This window comes from Aulostomus chinensis, chromosome 14, assembly GCF_037954235.1.
Source record: "Aulostomus chinensis isolate RoL2024-O1b breed Wild chromosome 14, RoL_Achi_v1.0, whole genome shotgun sequence".
Classification (NCBI taxonomy): domain Eukaryota; kingdom Metazoa; phylum Chordata; class Actinopteri; order Syngnathiformes; family Aulostomidae; genus Aulostomus; species Aulostomus chinensis.
The window spans coordinates 16,913,415-16,939,308 of NC_141333.1; the positions used below are offsets into that span (position 1 = coordinate 16,913,415).

A 25,894-nucleotide genomic window follows, 5' to 3' on the forward strand; every position below is an offset into this window, starting at 1 on the left:
GAAAACAATGGGGAAGTAATGTGCGGCAAATCCATCTGGAATAAATGTGGTAACCCTGTGCTATGAGACCAGTCTGACATATTACACTGACACTGGGCTAAAAATAACACTGTATGCAGTGTAAGGGATCCCCCCCCCCAACCCCCCCGCTCACTACTTTACCTTGGGGAACTCATCAATCTCACTGAGTCTTTTATCTATCTGCCGCCGTCCCCCGAAGTATGTGACCCCATAAACCACAGTCATCACGGTCTGTTTGACCAGCTTTCTGCTGATGATGCCCTCCAGGACCTGAGCAATCTTTGAACCCATCTCTGCATCGTTTGCTCGGAACAACTCCACCTGAAAGACATGAACAAGCTCCATTTATCCCAGAAACTTGATATCATCTAAAGCATTGTCTAACGACACCTGAAACACACAGAAGTAAAAAATATGCCCCCACAGCTCCTTGAAGACTCCACTATAAACTTCCAAATGCCCTTGGAAGCTTCGCCCTGGGACAGCACACAATGATTCCTCCCACACAGAAATGCCAGTACATCACAAGTGACTTCTAATGGTTTGTTCTCAAAATAAGCAGGTTCGTAACTAAGTGGGTCCTGCAATAATGCTTGTTTTTGGGGTTTTTTTTTTGGGGGGGGGGTCTATTTGTACTACACCTTGATGCAAGATGATGCTAAACATCAACACCGATATATTTGAGATTTCAGGTACATGTTTGCTATATTGTCAATGTTCAGTTGTCACTCCTCTTCCCTGGAAACATCATCAGTAAATAAAAGCAACATTTAACAGCTTTTTAGGTTTTTGTGGCACCCTGATGAGGGAATTCAGAGAAATGATCAAACAAAACTCTCCCTAGTTTCTAGTATTACTTTCAGGTACAAGAAGCTAGCTGGACCATCTCTGCACACCACATGGTATTTTCAGTAAGGAGGAAGCTAGGGACAGAAAATCAAAAATAAGACTCTTACCTACTGCTAGTCACCTAGACAGTGTCATGCTAGCTGTGAGCAAACGTATCTTTGCATTCCTCATGGTCTCATCCTATTGTCCAAAAATGATAATAGTGTGGTATACTGCTAATTCTCAAATTACCCACTTTGACTGCTACGTCATTTACCAAAAGAATCAGCCATGGACGAACAACTGCAACTGTAGTTAGATGCATTTGAGTTTTACTATCCAACTTCAGGACAGTGCAGTTCAAAGAAGAGAAATGCAATAGCAGAAGAAGCTCGCTGGTGCTGACCTGCTGTGCTACTCCGCTGTACACATCCTGGGGCACATCACGGGGCACGAGGTTGACTGATGTGGCACCAATGACATCTTTGCCTAGAGCAGCGTAATGCTGGAGGCCATTACAGGAGCCATCCTGGAAGAGGAGTGGTGGGGAGAATGGGAGAGGAAAGATTGAAGTGAGCAGGAAAGAAGAACAGAGATCAGCACACGATTGGAGGCAGTGAAAGGAGAAGAGCAGCATAAGGAACCGACAAGTTAAAGAACATAGTGATGAAACGCAATCAAGAGAAACAGTATGAGATAATGATATGGATGAGGTCATTGGCCTTAGTACATAAAAGCCTATTGTAATCTCTTGATTTGTTAGCATAATACCAAGAAACACCTGGAATGAATGTAGCTTCAGACGGTTGTGCAGTTAATGACCAGTCATTCATCAATCAAGTTACACGGTAAATTTAATTTGTCTGTTGCTAAAAAGCGACCAGCCTTGTTTCAAAGAAAAAGCTAGCACTGAGTGTCCTTCATGTCTTGTTTTTTTTTAACGAGTAGCAGCAATTCATCTTCACATTTCAGCTATACCTCTGCGTCAGCTTTGTGTGACCTTTATTACTTTGCAGTGCCTTTTTTAATTAAGCGCCATGTGTGGCATCTTATTCTTTCTGATCGCTCCTGGCTGTTTAGATGCCTTATTAAAAAACAAAATCATTTAAAGGTTCCGGTGTTAGCCATGAGGCGAATTAACACCAACTGTCCCTGGGTGGTTGTAAGATGTTCTTAAAAACTAAAGGGCTAGTGTCCTTTAAAGGCAGTTACAGGGAGGGGGTGCTGAATTACTTCTGTCAAGTTCCAACACTTATCTGAGCAAAAACTACAATCAGAGTGTACAATATATTTTGTCTTAATCTTTTAAAAATAGGCAGCATGGTGGTGCAGTGGTTAGCAGTATCGCCTCACAACAAGAAGTTTCTAGGTTCGAGCCCCGGCTCCATCACAGGATCTTTCTGTGTGGAGTCTCCATGTTCTCCCTGTTCCTGTGTGGGTTCTCTCTGGTACTCCAGCTTCCTCCCACAGTCCAAAGACATCAAGAGGGGACGAGGCTGATTGATACTCTAAATTGACCGTAGGTGTGACTGTGAGTGTGAATGGTTGTCTGTCTCTATGTGTTGTAAGATGTTCTTAAAAACTAAAGGGCTAGTGTCCTTTAAAGGCAGTTACAGGGAGGGGGTGCTGAATTACTTCTGTCAAGTTCCAACACTTATCTGAGCAAAAACTACAATCAGAGTGTACAATATATTTTGTCTTAATCTTTTAAAAATAGGCAGCATGGTGGTGCAGTGGTTAGCAGTATCGCCTCACAACAAGAAGTTTCTAGGTTCGAGCCCCGGCTCCAGCACAGGATCTTTCTGTGTGGAGTCTCCATGTTCTCCCTGTTCCTGTGTGGGTTCTCTCTGGTACTCCAGCTTCCTCCCACAGTCCAAAGACATCAAGAGGGGACGAGGCTGATTGATACTCTAAATTGACTGTAGGTGTGACTGTGAGTGTGAATGGTTGTCTGTCTCTATGTGTTGGTCCTGTGATGGACTGGTGACCTGTCCAGGGTGAACCCCTCCTCTCACCCGAAAGCTGCTGGGATAGGCTCCAGCCCCCCCCCCGGCGAACCATAACAGGATAAGCGGGTGGTGATGGATGGATCTTTTCAAAATAAAAGTCATCATATTTGAAGCTGGATCCTGGGCTAATATTATTGCTTACACAACTTGCAATTGCACTGGTTCACTTTGAGATGGCAATTTTTAAATACTTTAAAAATATATATATAAAAGTGAATTATTCAAAGGAACTGCATGCAATGTAAATTCTTAAAAGTATTACAAATGACAGAAAAGCACTCAAGTACTATAAAAGCTACAGTATAATATCATAATAACAAAGGGCCTGAGGGGGCAAGCAACACTGATTTAAACTGAAAAGATTACTTCACTGTGAATTACAGCAGTTTATGGGCTAACTTCAGTGGAAAAATACACCCCCCAACAGCAAAGAAACTGTAGGCTATTTATCTGTTGCTCTTGTTTGTGTTACTTAGTGCATGGCAGCTCAAGCTGAGATCAGTTGGCTGCAGGTTTATGGCAATAAAATGTCCCTAAATCTATAAGGAGGTCTGGGACTGTTAACTAAACCAGCACTATGAAGGATAAACAGATGACAAGACTGTAAACTGGAAAATGATTGGCATGAGCTGTGTTCAGATTGGTCAATTTCTACAAATGCAGCTAAATGCCCAACTGAAATCTGCTTTTTTCAAATTAATTCTGAAATGGATAAATTGATTTATGCCACTGCTTGAGGTTTGAGTTTGATATCTAATGGAAGAAAAGGTTTACATGACTTAATGATAACACATATTGAACATGTGGTTCTTTAAATTGTTTCATGGTACCTGGTGAACAGGGAAATGAGAGATGAACTGTGTGGGATCCGGTGATCTCACAGCATAGGATATCTCCATGCAGCAGGCAAGGGCCTGCCACGGCTCATCTGCACTCATCCACCATTTGTTGCCCTGAGAAGACCAAAAAACAGCACACGGCACGTAGAGTTGCAGATATTATCACAACTAAAAAGCCAGTTTTGGACAGATTCTAAGCTGATATTTCTCATGGATTTATGGGACAAAGGGACAATTAACCTGGGAGAGACAAACAGGCAAAGCTATAGGCTGTGTTATTCAGAAACGGAATATGGTGGATTCTATGGTTCTGTGAAATGTATATATGTGTACATAATAAACACAATGTGCAATGCTGTGTAGAAATATGAAGCTATGGTTGTGCTACACCTAATGTGAAAACCAATACAAACTGACATTGAGAGGGTTGTCAGCAGAGTCCAGTATCTCTTCCATAATGCTGTCGGCGTACTCCAGCCTTCCCTGTAGTGAGCTCCTTTTCTTTAACCCTGTCAGATTGACTAAGTGGATCTTCAGCCAGTCCAGGCCCTTAGGACCAAGGGGTTTACCCTCTGCAAACAGAAGGACGGCTCGACTCACATCACTTCCGAGGTGATTAAAGTATGGAGGACAAGGGTAGGTACGTCCACGAAAATCCATGTTGTGAGGGAACCAGAAGATGTCATCCCTCATGAAGTTGGCGATGGAGAGTTTATAGAGAGCATCCATCCGCAAGCTGTGCATCTCACTGTTTTTCTTTTTGGCATAGACCACCTCCTTCATTAAAGTTGCCTTCTGATTACCATTGTACGAAGGGTCCTTGGGGTTGAAATGAGGAATTTGGGGGGCCTCTGACAAGGGAGGAGGGATGTCTAATTTGTCACAACCCTTATCATTGAAGATAGAGATAATAATATCCAGAATAGGTTTGTTGATCTTCCAGGCACAGTTACCCAGCAGATTTAGGGAGTCAAGGACTGGTTGGAGGTGCTGGCATTTCTCTAACAACCACTCATGTTGAGTGGCCCCATCCAGGGAGCGCATGAGCTTAGAAGGTGTCAGCAGGTAAGCTCCAAACTTCTCAGAAATCCAGGGCAAAGGTGGGCACAGCATCGGCATCGCGCAGGGTTCGAAGGTCAACTTGGTCTCCATGGCTTCCTGTCGCATCTCAGTCAGGATGGGGTAGGGCTTGATGACACCCACCTGGAGAGTAGTACAAAGGAACCAATTAGAGGCAGAATCTTGAAATAAGCAGACACAGGCGAGAGCGGACAAGAGAACAAAGGACTGATTGGAGGCGCATCACAAAAGCCTGCGAGCTGAGATCACCTCGTGCAGGTTTAGCTGCAGAGTTTAATTACATGTCATGTTCCTCTGTCTCTTTCTATAATACCGGACTGACTTTTAACTCTACGCTATTAATCAAAGGCAAGAAACTATTTTTAAAAAAACTCATAAAAAGGGTTCACTGAAATATTGAAGTTTCAGCATGAAAAATGGCCTTCACTTTTTCTACAATCATTTAAAAAAAATGTTCAGGAACAGGGTATCAGATGGCTGAATTACCCCCTGTTCACTCACTGTCATTGTTACACACCAGTTTCATAGCTTTGATGTGTTAAAATACTTCTAGTGATAATTCGACACATTAACATGATATGGAACAATGGAGACCAGCTTTAGGAGTAAATACAGTAACCCAACAGAATGATAAAGCACCGCGGCACTGCGAGCATGCGTCAGACTGCTGCGATGTAAAATCATTAGGCAGCTCCCCCGATGAGCCAACCTCCAAATAGAAGAAAGTAACAGAAGAAAGACAGAACTCAAAAACGAATGCCACAGAGTGTCTTTTTGGTTCAAAGTACATCGAGAACAAAAACTCTCCCCTTTCCCTTGACATGGTCACTTCAGCCTCCTGCAGGGTCCCATGGTGGTAATTCAGCAAGCCAATTAAAGGGACATTAAAAAAGGGATTAGCCTGGAATGTATTCATCTTACTTGGCTATTCCCCCTGCCAATTCACACTGGGGAAAAATGCTTTTCTTGATTCACACTCTTTGGAGCTTTACACTGAATAGGAGATTGCACAAATGTATGACGAGTACAAGGGTTTATGGTGACAGAATGTCTCTTCCTAGGTGAAGGCAGAGTCTTTTCAGAAAATTTAACAATTTCTGTAATTCAATCGTGGTTCTTTTGTTTTTAATGAAATTCTATAGCACACAAAGGGTCAATCACTTTGTCACACTAACTGGACAGCTTGTCATTTTTATTGTGATATTGTTATTAGACTGACTATCAGCCATTCTATTGAATATTTTTCAGTGTTACATTCCTTTCCAGGAGACCCAGGAGAACTCTAATCCTTGACCATGTTTACTGCATTAATCCATTAATCTCAGTTGAAATGATCTTTACTTGATTGGGTCAGTGCTCAGAAATCCAGTTAGCAGGTTATCAAAGGTCCTCTAAACTGGTTTTATCAAAAATAAAAAAGGACCAGAGAACCACTAGGGCATGTGTCTGCTCTCGTGGAATCTCCCGGATAGCTAATCCTGAGCCTCTTTGATATCCTGATGGATTAAACCAAGTTGCATGCATATCCACAGTACCTGCCAGGTTTTACGAAACGTGTACATGTGGTAGAGGATGGGAATGCTCTTCCCGTTGTTGGTTGGGTTCAGGATGTCGCTATCAATTTTGAGTTTAGTGACCATCAGATCCACCATGAACATGCCCAGCTCCAGGATAACTGTGTTTGGCCAGGTGATTACAGGTGTCTTCAGCAACAGTCCAGATGTGTGCTTTGCCTCCAGCTCACACCAATGCTCCCTTGGAAGGATGTTATTCAACTAGAAGGAAAGAAACAAGAGGGGGAGGTTTTAATTATAATAATATAAAAGACAGTCACACCACAATAATGGAGAGGGTTTTTGTCAAACCAGGCACTGATTTGGGATCTATCTCAATATACACTATAAACACTGCATGCTATGACTACAACTACTGCTTCTTGCTATAATTATTTCAAAGTGCAATAGAATCCATACTAGTTAATTTCAACCCCTAAAAATATGTTAATCAACTTCAACTGTTGCTATGTGACGGTGGTGCAGTGCAATGTCGCTTCACAGCAAGAGGGTTCTCGGTTCGAGTCCTGGCTCAGGCACGGGATCTTCCTGTGTGGAGTCTCCATGTTCTCCCTGTTCCTGTGTGGGTTCTCTCTGGTACTCCAGCTTCCTCCCACAGTCCAAAGACATCAAGAGGGGACGAGGCTGATTGATACTCTAAATTGACCGTAGGTGTGACTGTGAGTGTGAATGGTTGTCTGTCTCTATGTGTTGGTCCTGTGATGGACTGGTGACCTGTCCAGGGTGAACCCCACCTCTCACCTGAAGACTGATGGGATAGGCTCCAGCCCCCTACAACCCTTAACAGGATAAGAGGTAGAGAATGGATGGAAGGAAGGATGGATGGATGTAGCTATGTGTTTTATTATCATGACATTTTTGTACACTCAATGCAATAATTCATTAATTGTACCAATTGCATGAAGCAAGTTGGGGACCAGAGCGGCAGAAAATATTTACAGTTCCACTTGTGGGGGATTGACTGAAAACATTAGGGATTCACGGCAGAACACTGATACTGTGGTACATGGATGATCATACACATACATTTGCTTATCTACAGTATTGGACAACAAATGCAGCCTAATGGTACTCCACAATTGCTCATCTACTTTCCTCCTAGACCCCACGGTAAGCGAATAGGCTAATTTGATTTTAATAAAAGTGTTTCAAGTATCAGATATAATAAAAGTCCAACGAAGAAATCTTTTTGCGTTTCTTTAAGGGTCATCCTAACCGATTTAAAAAACTGTGTAATAATAACTTGGCGGCGCGATTTATGAGACCTACTGCAAACACTGTTGCAACCCTACATGAGATGATGCCTCTTACATTGGTATTGAAGTACCTGACGAAGTTATTTATTTAATAACCCTGGCTTGTCGTTAGAGGCTATTTGGTCAAATATTGAAGGTATTTAGCCTTCAAAATAAAAGCATGAATACAGGGTTGTGTAAGGTAGCAAAGTCAGAGCACTAGAGTTTTTTGCACAATTGGCATCATTTCCACTACAAAGGCTGCCTCTGAGAGCTCTTACATCTTATAACACAAACACCTCAACTAACAACAGGAGTGTAGCGAGCTCAAGCTCATTATAGACTCGATGACATTAGTGTTTTCTCCCCAGTGAGAACAATGAAAACAATGGTGGAACACTGAGTCAGTGATACAGCAAGTTAATGGGCTGAGTAAGCAAGGCCGCACATTATTTTATCTGCTTAAAAACAGCCATTATATTATACACTCATTTGATAATTCATTAGGTGTGCTGAGACAAAACTAATGCAATTTAATACATCGACCCTGCAGTCAACACTTCCTTTACCAGGATCATCATGTTTAGTTTGTATTAAAAATATCTGAAAGGAGGTGTTTCGTTTAAGTTAACATTTTGGAGGCAGTAATATACACTGCTGGTGAAGAGTGCTGGGTTAAACTGAAGTTTTATCAACATTAATTCATAGAAACGGAATGGACAAAATATTATACTCAGCAGTTGATGAGGGCTGATTAAAGCCTGGACTTAATTACAAAAATCAATTGAATTAACTTTAAATATAATAAGCTGATGAAGTTAAGACTACAACATTAAACTTCGTCATATTCTAATAATATTTTAGACTTCTGATTAAAAAATTGGCAGAACCTTTGCATAGTATAACGTGAACTACAGTATACTTGATATGACACTTTAGCTTTTATAGTTTTATAGTTAGTGTACTAAATTATATGGTGAGGAGGACATGCTGTTTTTCTTGAGTCCAATATTTCAATAGCCAGGGTTCTATTTGATTGGTTTGTTTTTATTGCTGTTGTTTTTAATATGTTGGGATTTTTAGTAATTCTGCGTCCTTAGCCAGGTCACAATTGTGAAAGAAACATTTAGCCTCAATGGGACTTCCTGGTAAAATAAAGGCAATATAAATACATAAACTGAATTATGAAGTATGACAAAAATTTGATTTGTGTTTCATTTTTAAACATTTTAACTTTTTTTTTTTTCTCCATAACATGCACATGCAATTCTGGTGCCCTGAAGCACCTTTACTTCAAATAAAGTGAGACAATTTGCATCTTCTTGAGCACAAACAATGCAGCTGAGGATGAAAATGATGATGCCTCTACCTTTTTATCTTTAGCCAGCAGACATGTGTAGGCGCTGTAAATGTTGGCCAACTTTTCGATCTGATTTTGATACCTCTGCCGGACCGAGTACGTGGTGAAGACCCTGTTGCCCAGATCTCTGGCCAACATCGTCAGAGACTGTCCACCGGGTGGCAGACTGTCAAGACTCTGGACAACAGTAGAAAAGGTCAAACAAGGTCAAAGAGATGCCAATGCTTTATACACTTCTGTCAAAAAAAAAGAGAGAGATCTGACTGACTTCAATGAAATGAAAACCCTTCATTCTCGAGGGAAATCAAATAAATGAACCTGGTAAAAGAGTTCTCTCCTTTGCTGCCAAACATGTAACAAGATTCTGTCACAGCAACTTCATTTATGTTTTGTGTTTCTCTATATTGGTATTGTCACCTTACACAGTAGTAAAGTCAAGACAGCAAAGGAGTGACATTCTTTGAGGATCATTATTTTAATCTTGTAGTAAATGAAACACTCCTGACTAACAATGACAAGACTGTGTTTAATCTTAGCCAACTGTCACTTCTCTGAGCTGGAGGCTGCTGGGCCCGACGGGTTGGCTTACCTGTATCATGATGTCGACATACTCCTCATCCTTCAGCACACAGAGATATGGATAAATGTCAAGCCTGTTTTCCCTTTTTGTCCCGGCCAGGATCCCCCTGCTCTGCTTCAAACTCTGGAGAAGGACCGTCTGCCATTCAGCCCGTTGCTCTGCCAGTAACTCTCTCTGAAATACAACACCACTGTCAGTCAGTAAGAAACCAGGAATGGATGAGTGAAATAAAAACGTTGTTTTCTACATACTGCATGAGCATAACGGACAGACATTATATATCAGGCACTAGTAAATCAGGGCCACCTCTCATTGAACACAAGTCACTGTGCAACATGACCATGCACTGCAGTTGCTGGTTAAGCTCTGCCTCCAGATGACAGGGCCTGTCTGGGCTGCACACCTATTTATCAGCTCTCAAAGAGACAGAAAAGCCTATTTCACTGATCTAACAAAAGAGAGGAGATACCGGCTGGGGGGGGAGAAGAAGGAGGACAGAGAGGAAATTGTACAGGCAGGACTCAAACCCAGGACCTTCCTGCTGTGAGCCACTGACCCAGTGTGCTGCCCATATATTATCCAAATAGGTATCAATTAAAATCTGTAAAAATCATCAGGTGAAAAGCAATAGTTTTGTGAAACATACAGGAAATGTGTGCTTTCCTTACACAAGTTAGAAAAGAAGGCTGATAAATGAATAAATAAACAGGATATGATCAATTCAAGTCTGTAAGTTAAAGCTGAAGTTGCACTCTTGAATCTTATTGTAATACAAAGACTGGGAATTAGGGAAATGTGATGGTTCAAGCTAGTTGTTTCACACTGTCCAAATGCTAAACGAAGCTAGGTAGGACATTTAAACTCTGGGACATTTGAACATTTTACATTATTTTACTTCTCAGGAAAAATTACATGGAAAAATCAGGTGTATGATTAACAGTGGGAAGATCAATGTGTTGGATTTAGTTTTGATGATGATAAAAGTTTGGATCCGGTAGGATGAACTATATTTTTGTAGGATAGTGTCTTTATTACGTGAAATAATGTCTGGTGTGATGATGTTTTTGAACGTGGAAGATGAACCGAGTTTTCATTGCTTGTATTTCATTTGGCTTATAGACCTAACTTACTGTTGCATATTTTCTTTTAAAGAAAAATCCAACACTGTTTAGGCACAAAGGAGGATCGTTCGATTTAACTCGAGGAGGTAAAAAGGATTTATGATCCAATGGTGGTCACTCTTTATTTGAAAAGTTTTACGCTGTCTGACTGAGGCAGAGAGACAGCTTGGATTGTGGATTGAGAGGTGACTGTGCCTTCTCTCGAGTTCTCCATTACAATACATCATTATTCTGCCCTGCCCGTCTGTAAATGCTTCCTGGCCACCAGAGACTCTCAGCCTGCTCGCTTCCCACGTAGCCCATCTGCAGAGGCAGAGGAGCCAGACTGGACTGTAAATGCCAGAGTTAGAAAGAAGGCACACCCCAGGAATAAGATGTTAACTCCTCTAACCTGTCAGGCATTAATGCGAGTCAGTTCCCATATCACTTTAATTATAGAACCTTGACTAGCAGGGGACAATGTGTACCTTTAGAAAGCGTTATTAAATCAAAGAGCAATAAAACATTGGTATAATGACATCAAATTAAAACAAACCAGGACAAAAATGATACGCGCCCCTACGATCTCTATCTTAAATTGAGTGCTAAAATGTTGACTTGCGAAGGGAATAAACAGATTACTTTTTTTGTAGAATAAAATAGTGAAGCACACGCGGAGTGAAAGCGACATCTTCTTCCAAACACATAGCAGGGTCACAGACCGCTGACGTTTTCTGAGAAGAGGCATGACACTGAATCTGTAAAATCTGAAGTTTTTTACTTAGCCGGTGTTCCAATTAAGTGTTGATGTGACTCTTCTTTTGTTCTCATCGTTCTGTGACAAGGTCTGAACTGTAAAACACGATGCTGAATTTACCTCAGTGAGCAAACTTAAGAGAGAGGTTCTAAATGTTCACACCAAACCCCGCCCTGCTGAAAAAAAAAATCATGATCGCTTCTCATCTTGATTAATATACAAGTAATAGCCTGGAGCTGCTCCATCCCTCTGGCAAGTGACCGAAGTGCTTCAAAGCATCTTTGTTGCCATGGCAGTGGACGCCTAAATCAGTATTCAATAGTGTGACCCCCCCCCCCCCATTGGATAACATCAATCATTCCAAATAAAGCAGCTGTATGGTGCAAAATGATAAATATTATTCATGAAGCATGAATTAACATGACTTAATCATAGACAGAATTTAAACTACATAGTTTTGTGATTCGCAGCAATGCGCTGAGCTTGCCATTGCCATGTGACCACTCCGCAGTGAGGCTTACGAGAAAACTACACACGCAAGACCTCAGAAAATTCAAGCTTCTGGAAGAACTTCCAAATTTGCAGAGATGACCCAAAAGAGTCGAGTGACAGGTCTGCTGAACCAAGCTGGAACGTCACAAATCCACTACGAGTTCTGCTAACTGCCTGAAAACTGTATGTCACAGCTGAGTCATAGCACTTGCTAGAAATTTCTATTTCTGAAGCTTGCCTAGTTTGTGTGATCTGCTTTCTGTTTAACCTTGATTTGGGTCAATTAGGATAAAACCTAAGCTTCGAAAGACCAAAAAAAATGGCAATCTGGACAGCCTTACAGGCAAGCTTCATGAAAATCAGCTTAGTTGTCACAAAAAAAAAAAAAGTCAGACAACCACCACCAAAACCAGCTGGGCGGAGGTTATTATACTGGGTGTAGAGTGGGTACCAATAATTCCTAACAATCGGTCACAAATCTCTCTTTACTTCCTGATAAAACAGATCTACGATGACTTGAATTTTGTAGTTCATTTACCATCATACAACCCCATATTTATTTTCCTAGTAGACTGTATCAAAGTGATGATGAGAATTAAAAAGAGGGGCAACAGGTGGGTTTACTTACCATTTTGATCATCTTTTCAGTGACAGGTTTACTGGCTTCCACAGAGTCAATGACGATGGTGCAGGCCTGCTCCCTTTTGAGCTGAACCTTGAAATACTTTTGGAGCTGCTTTTGAGTGAAATTCAGCTTGGGGAAGTTGTGGTCGGCCTTCTAAAACACACAATGACAAAGACGATGACTAATTTTAATTGACAAAAGTTACTGAAAACATGCTCGAGAAGACCAATACAGGCCAAAATATAGTGAAACGCTTCTGTCTCAAAATCTTTGGTTGAGTATTGCCAAAAAGCAAAAAAGAGACGATTATTCTCAGGCGGAAAAATGGTGAGTGTTTTATCATCGGCCTCACCCTGCCCTCTGTTATTAACGAGCGTTTTTCTTTTTCAGTGTTCATTAAACAGCAGTGTCTTACAGCTTGGACTTTGAGGTCAGCTGGCGTTTGCAGCTACAAGTATTACTACATTGTACCTGAGCACGGGTATTCATCCAGAAAACATATTACAAATTCATCAAACATGCCAAGAATTTACACAGTTCAGTATGAAAACCCAAAGCTGCCCTCATCTGAACTTCCAGCTAGATATACGTGTGTAAAATAATAAAAATAAATGTAATGTGTAATAATAATGTAAAAATAATACCAACAGACAACAAGTTCAATCTCTAAATGTCAAACTGACAATAAATCAAACTGAATTTTGTACGGGCTACATGAAAAATGCGTCTTAAACCAACAAAGACCACTCAAATTAGATTGTGATTCGTGATCCGTGCTAACACGGATTTAGAACTCCCGAGGGACCCTCCAATCTGTTATTTAGTGAGCTAGTTTTTTTTTTAATCTGCTTCGTTTTTGGAAACAACATCCCTAGGAAGTCATTCAGAAATCCAACGACTGCGACATGGCTGTAGATTCCAAGAACTGCCATAGTTTCACCTATTCCTATGATCAACACACATGAGATGTTGATTATATACACACGTGCAGGGACTGAGCCTAAAAATACTACAATTGTACAGAGAGCTGTTAATGAATCATTTGAGAATCAAGAGAGGAAGGGAGGTGGGAAAGGAGGGGAGAGGTGAGGTGAGAAAAGACGGTGCAAGGAAAGTAGGGGTGGGATGGGGGTTGAGGGGGACCCATTAGAAAGCAGACATGGTTCACTATAAATAGGCCAGCCTAGCGATGAAAGGGGGGCAATCAAATCCTTTGTAGTCACGCTGGAGCCTTCTGACAGATTCACAGGCTCTCAGGTGCTTTGACTTGTGAAAAATACACAAACCTCAGCCTTAAAAAGTAACTGTATTTACGCTCTTATGATCAGGCTCACTCGGGACAAATGGAGTAACGCATCTGTTTTTAGGTGTTTTATCATTTTAATCTGGACCTTTAACCGTGTTATTTTGGGCACAAAATGAAAACTGATGGCTGACTTAACACTCAGTGGCAAACTGAGCGTCTTCAACTCGTGCAAATGTAATCATCGGAAGTTCACAAAAACATGACACAAATGTGAAATAGGACAACGGCTGGTGAGACAGCAGAGCTGCTCTGTGGCGGCATAACCTTTAAAAGCAGATGTATTCCAGATTACGCGTTTTATCAAGATTAGGAAACAATTTGTGAGGAAACACTTACCAGAGTTGAGTGCAAACATTTGAGTGCCCTTTGATGACATTTTATTAGCGTGTATATTTATATACTGCCCATATCTTTTCAGTTCCTTAGGGATTCCCTTCAATTATTTACCCTCACCAGTGTGAATGAATGTTTTCATTCAGTTGTTAAGCATCACAAATTATAATTAAAGAGATTTGACATGCGCTGAATACATGATTGGCCCCAGGTTTAATACATTCAGAGTAATATTTGTGCCTTGGCTGAGTTGCTGTTTGCAATGTGCTCCCTAACGGTTTCTCATTGAGTTCCCAGTGGTAAAGGATGGTTTTGTTTTTTTTTACAGACCAAAGACAGACCAGCCTATAATTTATGCTTACGATAAGATAATACTACAAAATAAAGGATTCAAGTTTTTCTGTTCAGTGTTAACAGCCCTGAAGTATTTTGTATAATTATTACAATATAATAATGACAACAACAACAACAAAATTGTTATCAGAATGCTCCTTTGAAAGTCCCTTTGTTTTCATGTTAAACTATGGCGTGGACTATTGGTTGCATCGGTGACATAACAAGTCAGGTGACCCTCTTCAAGCAGAAACAGAGTTCAACTAAACTGATAAAAAAATGAATCTAAAATATAATAAATACATGGATTTTCTGTAAAAACAAAAACACAAAACACATAACTCTTTAAATAAGCCCAGAAAATCAAGATTCCTATACAAGTATCAGTATAGTATAAGTCAAAAGTAGACAAAACAGCTTTAACATGCATATCGTGATATCATGGACTATGTGCCAATAGACTTTCTTAGAATAATCCAGTGAGGGTGAATACCTTTGTGTAGAAGTCCTCAACCAACGATGAGAAGTTCTGGCTGGTGGTGACGTCCTTGGTGGGCTGGTAGTGAGGCTTGACCCTGTGTATGGCCTTCAGCACCATTTCTCTTTCATCTAGCTTGAACGGACACTTGCTGAAGAGATCGTCCAAAGAGAAGCCGCTTTCTTGCATCTGGTTCAGGCACCTGGATACACCAAACCACACAGGCTCGCTCATTTTTACTTTAAGTCAAGCAGGTTATGAACAGATTATACATGGGGGTTTGAGGGCACAGGCACTATAAAATGGAGTTTCTCATAATATGGGTTCATGGATTCTTTATTGCCTTTCTCAATGTTTAAAAGCATCAACAGAATGAAACCAAGCATTCAGGTACTGGCGATCATCAAAACAAGAAAAGAGACGGGTGAAAGACCAATAAAAACAGCGGTCCAACAAGAGTATAAATAGAAGCACTTAGGGTCGTAGCAGAGCTCTCGGGCCTTGGTTCCTTAAACTTTCTATCATTCTATCTCTTTTATCACGTGGCTGCTGGAGAAAAAACTAAGCTTTTTCAAGAACCACATCATCAACTTTGCCCTCAAACTTTTTGGATGGTTTCTTGTCAGTTTCTTGACACTCACCAAGGGCAAGGAACGAACTACAACCAACACTATTTCAGAGAAGTAGTGTCAAAATTCTGCAGAAAACCAGTAGTGAGTTAAATGACACGAGCAGCAGATTCTGATTTGTATGGGAGATGACTTAGAATAAGACTTTGAATTCTTGTCTCAAGTTCACAACCACCTGACCTGCCTCTTAATGTGGGAATCAGGCTCAGATCATCACAGAACTTTGTGGGTCCCTGATTCATTTTTGTTAGTTAAAAAAAAACAAAAAACAAAAACAACCCTCTCCCCCCAGCTGGATCATTGTTTACGGCTCCACCAGGCTAATCAACGGTTGCAGAATATCAATGCTAGTATTTGCATTGACAGGCCTTTCTGTCAGGCTGGAAGTGTGAGTTTGATCCAGAAGCAGATGGGTGCCGAAATGTTTATTTCAAAAGAATCTCCTAGAGAGCACCGCCTCCATGACTGGACTGCCGAATGCAGATAATGCCAACGTGTGACCGAGGCCTGCCTGAATACAAATGAGAGGTGTATTAATATAATCATTTTCTGACTCAGTTTGATATCAGATACCTAACAGGGCTGGGGAATTAATGTCTTCAGGCTGCTGGACCCTCACTCTTCTGTCTGCCTGTCACTTTCGAGGAAGTCAGCGCATAAGTTGATTATTATGTTGTTTATGTAAATTGTTTATGGAATGTCATGTTTTGTTATTCATGCATTGATATTCTATTATTTTATTAACTGGACTGTCTAGTGCTGTAAATTAAAAACAATGCTGCAATGACAAGAAAAATGAATGTAATATTTGGGATTATAAATGAAAATATTACATATTCAGTGCTATATAACATATTGATCCATTTCATGTTCAATTAGCAGCTATACACGTATTTGTGAAACTTAAAGTGGGACTGCTATTCATTTAAAAACAGGTGATAAATACAGCATAACAATGGTTAGTGTCACATCTACTTTGAGAGCATGAAGACCATGTTTGGTTGCACTGCTCCCTAGAGGTTACCAGCAGAATTACATGCCTCAACCAAGAGATAAAGGACTGAAAAACCCATTTGTCATCTACTTGAGAGGATGAAAGAGCTCTGCTTCACCCTGTACACCTTTCCTTCAAGACAATTATAAACAACAGCACGCTAATTACTATCTGGAGGAAATTCTGGCGAAGCAACTTCCCCCGACACAATCTAATCAGACATAAACAAGATACTGCACAGAGGAGAGGAATAAATGAGGAAGGTACTGCAATTACTGGTTTAAGTTATGGATATATTTCTAAAGCAAGGCAAGGAAGGCACATTTTTTCAGTATTTTCACTCATGCCTCCTAGTATCATGTGATGCAATGTGCAATTTTGGACTGAGTAAATGAGTGACTCTTGAACAAAGGGTGGATTAGTCTGGGTGCTGGCAGTGTGGTCCAGAGGAACAAAGAGGACAGAGGGGTTGAAAGATGGAGCATAATCAGCCTGGTGACTGCTCCGCTGCACCCCAGGGAGCAAAGAGCTCTGGAGGACACGGCACTTACAAAGGGAAAACTTAAAGGGATAAGCGTGTGTGAACGTCATGGCGAGTGTGAGTGTGTGAGAGACAGACAGAAGGAAGGGGAACAGATTGGTACAGTGAGGGCAAAGCTGCTGCAGGAGAGACTTCAGAGGAAGCACTGATATACGGAGAGCACGGTGGTTGGGCCGTAAGAAAGGAGAAGAAAACACAGCAGAGAAACTTACGGCCAAAAACAAATTGGGTGATAGAAAGAAGTAATGACAACAAGGAGGAGAATGTGTATTCACTTTGATAGCTGCTGAGAAAACAAAGTGAACCGATATGCAACCTTAGCCAACGGTACTATAACCAGTGCTCCCAGTGTCACAAATCATAGCCAGAGATTATGAATCCTTGCACAGACTAATGGATTTGAAAACAGTGCCCATTTAAAGTGTGAAATACTACAGTTCTGTCAGTGACCACATCCAAGATATTAACCCAATTTACCGCAATTTAACCACAAATGCATTATTGTGACTTGTATCGAATGATCAATTCTTACTGGTTCATTTACAGATAGCAAATCTGTGGCCGTGTATTGTGAAAGAATGGGAACAGAACAGAAGCAAAGATTGTCAAGCTAACTACATGGTCTACAAATTGAGTTGGATGGAGCGTGGATTATAAAACCACGCTGAACTAAAGCAAACAGGGTGATGTCAACAGGGCCAAAGAGGAAAGTGTGTTCAAGGTTTTGTTAGAATATGCAGTTTACACCACAGCACTCAACATAAAAGAGGCTGATAGATGTAGCGTAACTACATGCAACCTTATTCACAAATTCCCGATTGTCTAAGCTTTTCAAGAAGGAAAGATGTTACCTCCTCCCAAACTGTGACTCGACGAGTTCACTTTTGTCTTCAAACAGTAAACACAACCGGTAAATATTCAGTGTGAGCAGTTCCATGCCAGTGTTTACACGACATGCTGTCATTTACCATGACGGTGATTACTGTAAATAATACGGCCCAGCAGATGGTAGTAGGTGAATATACAGTTTATATCAGTCAGGCTCAGGTGCTCTTCAATACATCACTTTATGTGAGGTCTGCTGTCAAGAACTAACAGCATTCATGAGCATCTACTATCAATTTCTACATTGCGCAGGTGTATTCATTCTAAATTTCAAGTTCCAAGTCATTAAAAAACTGGTGAACAAAATTTAGCCAAGTGATATTTGCTGACTTCAATATTGAGTTGTGGACTGTCTGTGCAGTTGGATTATAGCTTATATTTTATAGATTATAGCACGGTGGTGCAGTGGTCAGCACTGTTGCCTCACAGCAAGAAGGTTCCAAGTTCGAGTCCCGGCTCCAGCACAGGATCTTTCTGTGTGGAGTCTCCATGTTCTCCCTGTTCCTGTGTGGGTTCTCTCTGGTACTCCAGCTTCCTCCCACAGTCCAAAGACATCAAGAGGGGACGAGGCTGATTGATTCTCTAAATTGACCGTAGGTGTGACTGTGAGTGTGAATGGTTGTCTGTCTCTATGTGCTGGCCAACAAACAAGCACACACAGCGTGACGCATGTATTTTACTAGTGAGGCTGCAAGCTATGATCAATGGGTCTTTGCATGCTAAATGTCATGAAATACCCTGTTGATGATGCTTAACCATGGAGGACGACCTTGTTACTGTAAAGAGACAAGTGGACACCTGAGTAACTCTTTGTCCAATCAGTTGGTCTAAGTCAACATTATCAGCAAGCTCAGATGGCTTTTGAAATTCACCAGTTTAGGACACTCAGCTCTGATACTCGGTGTAATAAATCATGCCGTTATTTACAAATGACACACAAGAAAAATATTTTCTCAACTGAGCTGGAGAAACTTCCCCAATATCAGTTATCTTGGATAAATGAAGTTCCACTCAGAAATTTGATAAAATATCAACTTTCTGGAACTATGTCAGTAAACTGAACCAACATATGTCAGCATCCATAACTGATATGCACATTCAATAGTGCAGTAACGATCCTAGTGAGAGTGGGAACAACAGAATCTAACAATAGTGGGGCTGTACAATTTTGAGAAAATATTTCTGCATTTATTTTGACTGATATTGCAAAACCAGTTGCACTGCTGTAATCATTCTGAATTTTTACATTATTCACATTACCACTGAAAGCCCCATTAAGACTATTTTGGTGTAGTTTTTGTGGGGCTGTCACATCAAGATGATTTGTAGAATATATGTGTAAGTGTAGCTACTAGCTATGTAAGCACAATGTCTTCGCAGCACTACAATATTAAATCCAAAATGATATTTCGACAAAATTAACTTTATGCCTTCCTACGATTTGAAAAGTGCTGTGGGCCACATTGTGATTTATTTTGATTAACTATGCAGGAGTACAGTGCAGTACAGTACCGCAAACCTAACCACTTGATGAGGCTGAGACCGCAAACTCCATCTTTTTTATCGTCATGCACCAACTCAGGGTACTGGTTGGCTCTGGCATTTTTCTTCTGCGATTAAAAAAAACACACCAGCAGCTTTTTCCTGTTAGCCTGAAATCACCGTGGGACCCTTCCCTCACTGAGCTTTATGCTAATGTGAAGGAGCATGTGGATGACGGAGCGATGATTCAATGCAGCCTGCCGTGTGTCATGTACAGTTTGTGCACACACATTAATCTACACTCGAGTAACGCACTGGATTATTTACAACACACAAGAAAGTGTCCGCAGTCTGAATGGTCATTAGACCTAAGAGCGTCCGGCGTGAAAGGGGCTAGAATTTACCACTGGAAGACGGGGCGGCAAAGAAAACCACGCACCTTTTCTTTGAGACTTAAAATGCTATTTCTCTGACAACATTCTTTTAAAATTAAAATCCTTTATCCATGGTGACATTTGCAACAGCAATCTTTAACAAACCGAATGCCACAATTCATGAAAGGTAATCGAATGTGAAAAAAAAAAAAACATGTGTGATTGGCATGACCTCTGCTACTAAAACAGTACTGCCACAGCTCCTCTATCAAAAGTCAAGGTGGAGATCATCACAAACATGATTCTATCATTCTTGTGTGGTTTGGGTTTGTCTGAGAGGGTGTATATGTGTGTGTGTGTGTGTATACCTGGTAATACGCTTAGGAGAGCAGTCACCTTTGCGACCCATACACTCCAGAACTGAACAGTAGGATTCCAGATTTGGCTGCAGATTAAACTCTTCTAACATAAGAAACAAGCTGCCAATCTTACTGATGTTCCCCTGGAAAAGAGAAACGCAACTTAACTTTGCCTCCATGTTTGTTGGGAATCCAAGGAAACAAAAAATCCTGACATGGTTTCCTTCTCAAGTGCCAAAAAAAACAACCAAAAATACAAAACACTTAACATAATCTCAGAACATGCATGTAAACAATGCTCACTCAATTATACAAGTCTGCTGTCGATGAATGACGATGCTGGACAAATTATGATGTAAAGTGAAGATGTCAAGTACAAGAGTTGACAAGCAGCTGCATTTTTAACATTTGTTAGACCCTGAAATTGGTCTATTTTAGCTTAAATGTACAAAATGTCAAATCTGCATGGCCTCATATCAGACAATATTTGATTTTCGACTCACATTTTTGGCCCAGGCTCTTATCATGATGTTGTAGACGTCTGTGTTAAGCCGTTTACGTTGTGATACATTTTTGTACTGACTGAGCAGGACATTGTTCGCCCGCTTGAGGTCCCCCACAAACACACAAGCCTCCATGTAAGAGGAGATGCTCAATATAAAGTCTCTTTGTGCAAATCCTTCTTCGTCCACATTCTCTAGTTCCTCTGTTTGGCTGGAAGACCACTGGCTCACTTGCTGCGTGAACTTCTTCTCCAGCTCCTCTATCATGGCCAGCTCCTTTGCTGTGCCCCTAGATTTTAGAGTTTTAGAGTCCTCCGTTTTTCTTTTAGAGGCTTTTTGTGACCCAGCTTTTGTCCCTGCAGACGCAGCAGTGGCAGAGGTTTCTGGAGGAACTTCAGGATGAATTTCCTTAGACAATTTCTTGTAGTCTTTGCTCTTTTTCTTGATCAAGGGCACAGTATCAAGGTTTTTAGCTGAACGAGATATAACTTTAAAACTTGAACCAGGGAGATGTGCGTTAACTTTGCTGCTCGTGCGTTTTGCTGCTGGTTTCTCCTTGACATTTGTCTGTATTTTCGTCTGGAGTTGCTGCTGGTTCTGAAGTTTCTTTTTCTCCTCACCCAAACTGGGCTTGGATTTAGAAGTTCTTGTGTCAACAGTCTGTCCGGATTTAGGAGTGCCAGCCTTGTTAGATGCATTTTTAGGACCCTTACCAGATGACTTCCCTCTTACAGAGTAGGGGGCTTTAATAAATTCCACCTTCGCTTGTTGGACATCTATAACGACATCAGATTGTAGTTGCTGGATCCTGGCCTCAAGAACTAAGATAAAGAAAACAAGACATTAACAGTGAATATTACTGACTAGTATTTTAAATAAAGGGGGCACTTCATCTGTACATGTCTGGTCTAATAACAGTATACAACACCATCAAACAGCTGAGACTGCTCCAGCACACGCTTCTTTGCATCCTCTGTCTTTGGGACTGAAAAAGAGACATTTCTTCTCTGACACTGCAAGGGCATCTCTAAAAGGGAAAATAATAAGAAAAAACAAGACAAACATTCATATTCTTTTTTTTTTTTTTTGGTCACTTGGTCACAACCAGAGGACAACATATAAGTGCATTCCCGCAGCACACCTGCGGGTGTCCATGTTAATATACTGGAGACAAGACTCACAGGGGTAGTAGGTTTTTTTTTGTTTAATATAGGTGCTATCTTGATACTGTCCTACTTTTACTGACGTCATTATCATTGTATTTATATTGACATTGACGCTCCCCTTTGAGTGCATTTCGCCTTTCTGCGTTTTCCAAGCGATGTTAGGCGCTGTGGTACTGCTGGATGTTACATTACCTGAGAGAAATTAATAAGCCGAGTGCAGAGAGGTAGGAAAAGAGACAGGGCATGTTCTACTTTCAAATATTTTTCTATGTTCAAGAGAGAAAAAAAACACATTAGTGTATTAAAACAATAATAATCTTAGGAGACCAAACGTTCATTTACGTCCAACAACTCTGCTTTTGGATTTCTTAATATCAAATTGTTATATCTTATCAAACGATCCCTAACAAGAACCGCAACAAGGTGATTATCTGCATCGAATACCAAAGTGGACACTGAATTCAGTGACATGGTGTACAGCGTGTACACTGTGAGGTAAGTAGCCAGTTAGCGAAATATCCCTCGGCTCACCTGACAGACGTCTGACTCTGCTGTTTCGTATGGAAAGACTCAACTTACAACAGTCCGCCCCCAAAACGCCATAAGAACACTTTACCGAAACACTGCGACGGTTCAGCCATTTGGCGACTGCACAAACTCTAAGAAGAGACATGTTGACTTGTAATAACCGCGTTACATGGGAGCACTACGCGGCCATTTTAATTGAGACCAAACTAATCGAAAGGGGCAAGTACCCTCATGTGTTCAGACACGATGAAACGATTGTGGACGCATCGATTCTTCATCACTCACTTAACGTTGCTTTTGGTGCGAATTTGAGCCAAAACCAGAAAAGTGAAACGCGTTTAACCCCACATTGCGACAGTTTTGTAATCTATAATCTTTGAGGTACGATTAATGTCGCTACTTTTTTTGTTTGTTTGTCTTTGATAATATAATATATTATGTTTTCAGTGTTTTTGTGTTATTCATATTTAAAGTGTCTGCTGTGTTGATATTAAAGTGTCATCACCAGCGGTGACCGGTAGGGGGAGCTGGTGATGGTAAATAACAGAGAAAGCACTTACAATGTTTACTAGAATAAGAATAACGGGCGTTATACGAAATAAACATGATGAGTTAGTGAGCTCGTCTAAAAACAGATACAATGCTTCATCATTAATTAAAGATGAACAAAACATGGTACCAAGAGTAAAGAGCAGATAGAGCATCACCCACACGAGATGGAGATTTTGAGGCCACCGGAGGGGCTGAAACTGGTGGGAAATGTCGACGGCAATTGGCGGTCCTTCAAGCAGCAATTTGAGCTGTACATGGCTGCCATCGGACTGGACTCAAAGCCCGACGCCAGGAAAATAGCGCAGCTGCTCACGGTAGCGGGTCCTCAAGCCATTGAAGTTTTCAACACGCTCGAGTTTGAAGCGCCCGAAGACCGTGGTAAATACGACAAAGTTATTGAAAAATTCCAGGCACATTGCTCGCCAAGGAAAAACACAGTATATGAGAGATATGTGTTCCGCTCGCGAATGCAACTACCTGAAGAGACTTGATTGCTTTGTGACAGATTTAAAACTAAAGGCGCAATCATGTGATTTCGGGGAGCTGAAAGACTCCATGATCCGTGATCAAATTGTCTACGTGATCTATGATAAGCGGACCAGGGAGCGACTGTTAAGGGACGCTCAGCTAACACTCGAGGGGGCAGAGAGACAGTGCCATGCTAGTGAGCTAGCACAACAGCATGCAAAGACATTCAGTGAAACAGGTATCACTGCGGGACATGACAGCGCGAAAGTAGCTGTGGTAAAAAATAAAATAAAAAGAGTCATGCCACAAAAGAAAAGCACAGAAGATGCGAGCTACTCCTGCAAACGCTGTGGTGGCAGGCACGAGCCGCGGCAGTGTCCCGCGTATGGCAAAAAGTGTTCAAAGTGTAATGGAAAAAAATCATTTTGCAAAACAGTGTCTGTCCAAAAGCAAGCCCAAATCAGTGCGGTTAGTGGAAGAAACTGACCTGAGTGAGACTTTCTTTGTTGGGATCGTGTCAAGCGAACAGGCACAAACAGAGAAGGACAATACTAAAAAAAAATGAAAAGTTCTCAGAAAAAGAAGACACGTGGCTTGTGTCACTTCAAGTAAATGGAGCTTTGGTAGCACTAAGGATTGATACAGGTGTACAAGCGAACCTTATCAGCATTGCAGAAATCCATGCGATGAAAGAAAAACCCCAAATAATCAAGAAAAGAATGCAACTGAAGGACTACAATGGAAAAGACATTGAAAGCATAGGTCAGTGCAGACTAAAAGTAAAAGTGAAGAATAAAACTTATAATGTACTGTTTTCAGTTGTACCTGAAGGCCGTGAGTCTCTGCTGGGCCGAGTAGCATCAAAGACATTGAACTTGGTGAGGAGAGTGTACTACATCAACTCCTCAGAAGCACTAAGCGCACACTCATGCACAGTTGACTCCATTGTGCAGCGTTATGATGATGTCTTCAAAGGAATGGGATGCCTGCCCTACACGTATAAAATCCAACTAAAAGAAAATGCAAAACCAGTAATTCATGCACCACGCAGAGTTCCAGCTCCACTAGGAGAGCGTCTTAAAAAGGAACTAGACAGGATGTCTCAGCTGCAAGTTGTCACGAAAGTGGAGGAACCTACTGAGTGGGTAAACTCAATGGTGTGTGTGGATAAAAAGAATAAAAACAAAGAACTGAGAATATGCATGGATCCTGGAGATTTAAACAAGAACATAAAACGTGAGCACTACCAGATTCCAAAGCGTGAGGAAATTGCCAGTGAAATGGTGGGAGCAAGATATTTCTCGAAACTTGATGCAGCACAGGGATTTTGGCAAATCAAGTTGGATGAAGAAAGTTCAAAATACTGTACTTTCAACACGCCTTATGGCAGATACAGATTTCTCAGAATGCCATTTGGCATAATCTCAGCTTCTGAGATTTTTCATCGTGCCATGGATAACATGTTGGAGGGACTTGAAGGGGTTCGTTGTTATGTTGATGACGTGGTCGTCTGGGGATCCACCCTTCAAGAACATAATGAAAGATTGGTCAGAGCTCTCCAAAGAGTACGTGAAAATGGATTGAAACTAAATCGTGCCAAGTGCCAATTCGGTGTACAGGAAATAACATTCTTGGGGGACAAACTGTCTGCTCAAGGCATTGAGCCTGATGAAAAGAAGATAAAGGCTATCCTAGCCATGCCACGCCCTACTGATAAGAAAGGTGTGCTTCGAGTAATGGGCATGATAAACTTTATTGGAAAGTTCATACCAAATTTGTCAGTGAGAACGTCAGCATTAAGAGAGCTCCTTCATGATTCCACAGAATTTGAGTGGACGGAGAGGAATGAGAGAGAGTGGAAAGCTTTAAAGACCACACTGACAACTGCTCCCGTGCTGGCGTATTATGATTCAACCAAGAGACTGAAAATTTCCACAGATGCTTCAAAGGACGGACTTGGTGCTGTCTTGCTACAGGCAGCAGGAGAAGGCTGGAAGCCAGTAGCATATGCTTCCAGATCCATGACCAAGACTGAAATCAGATATGCTCAAATTGAAAAAGAGTGTCTTGGACTGGCGTATGGACTGGAAATCTTTCATTGTTATGTATATGGACTTCCCACTTTCACAGTAGAGACAGATCACCGTCCTCTTGTGTCGATCATCAAGAAAAGCCTGAATGAGATGTCACCAAGGATCCAGCGCCTCATCATGAAAATGCAAAAATATGACTTTGAGTTGATATACACACCTGGCAGGCATCTAGTGTTAGCCGATGCACTATCACGTGCTCCAGAGAAGGGTTCTGTAAGTTCCACTGAAAAAGAAGTAGAAAATCATGTCAACATGATATTTGAGTCTCTACCAGTGTCAGATGTCAAATCAAAGCAAATAAGCGAGGAAACTGCTAAAGACAAGGAGCTACAAGCTGTGATAGAAGACCTTCAAAATGGCTGGCCCAGAG

General features: G+C 41.2%; 1 protein-coding gene across 3 annotated transcripts in view; it reads right to left on the reverse strand.

Annotated features, from left to right (window-relative positions):
- polrmt (polymerase (RNA) mitochondrial (DNA directed)) overlaps positions 1 to 23,537 on the reverse strand; it is a 45,261-nt gene extending 21,724 nt beyond the window's left edge. Inside the window, exons 1-13 of one of the 3 annotated variants that reach the window (XM_086223576.1) lie at positions 23,441 to 23,537; positions 21,646 to 21,744; positions 20,718 to 21,538; positions 20,224 to 20,357; positions 14,966 to 15,152; positions 12,504 to 12,653; positions 9,536 to 9,700; positions 8,956 to 9,123; positions 6,313 to 6,552; positions 4,115 to 4,900; positions 3,689 to 3,811; positions 1,256 to 1,378; positions 163 to 342 (exon numbers count right to left, since the gene is read on the reverse strand). In XM_086223576.1, coding sequence (XP_086079702.1) covers positions 163 to 342; positions 1,256 to 1,378; positions 3,689 to 3,811; positions 4,115 to 4,900; positions 6,313 to 6,552; positions 8,956 to 9,123; positions 9,536 to 9,700; positions 12,504 to 12,653; positions 14,966 to 15,152; positions 20,224 to 20,357; positions 20,718 to 21,538; positions 21,646 to 21,744; positions 23,441 to 23,492 — 3,228 coding nt within the window. In that variant the 5' untranslated portion in view covers positions 23,493 to 23,537. Of the gene's footprint in view, positions 1 to 162; positions 343 to 1,255; positions 1,379 to 3,688; positions 3,812 to 4,114; positions 4,901 to 6,312; positions 6,553 to 8,955; positions 9,124 to 9,535; positions 9,701 to 12,503; positions 12,654 to 14,965; positions 15,153 to 20,223; positions 20,358 to 20,717; positions 21,539 to 21,645; positions 21,745 to 22,414; positions 22,618 to 23,440 lie in introns of those variants that run through there. The other 2 variants (XM_086223577.1, XM_086223575.1) reach the window with 2 other exon arrangements.
- Positions 23,538 to 25,894: the final 2,357 nt, after the last annotated feature.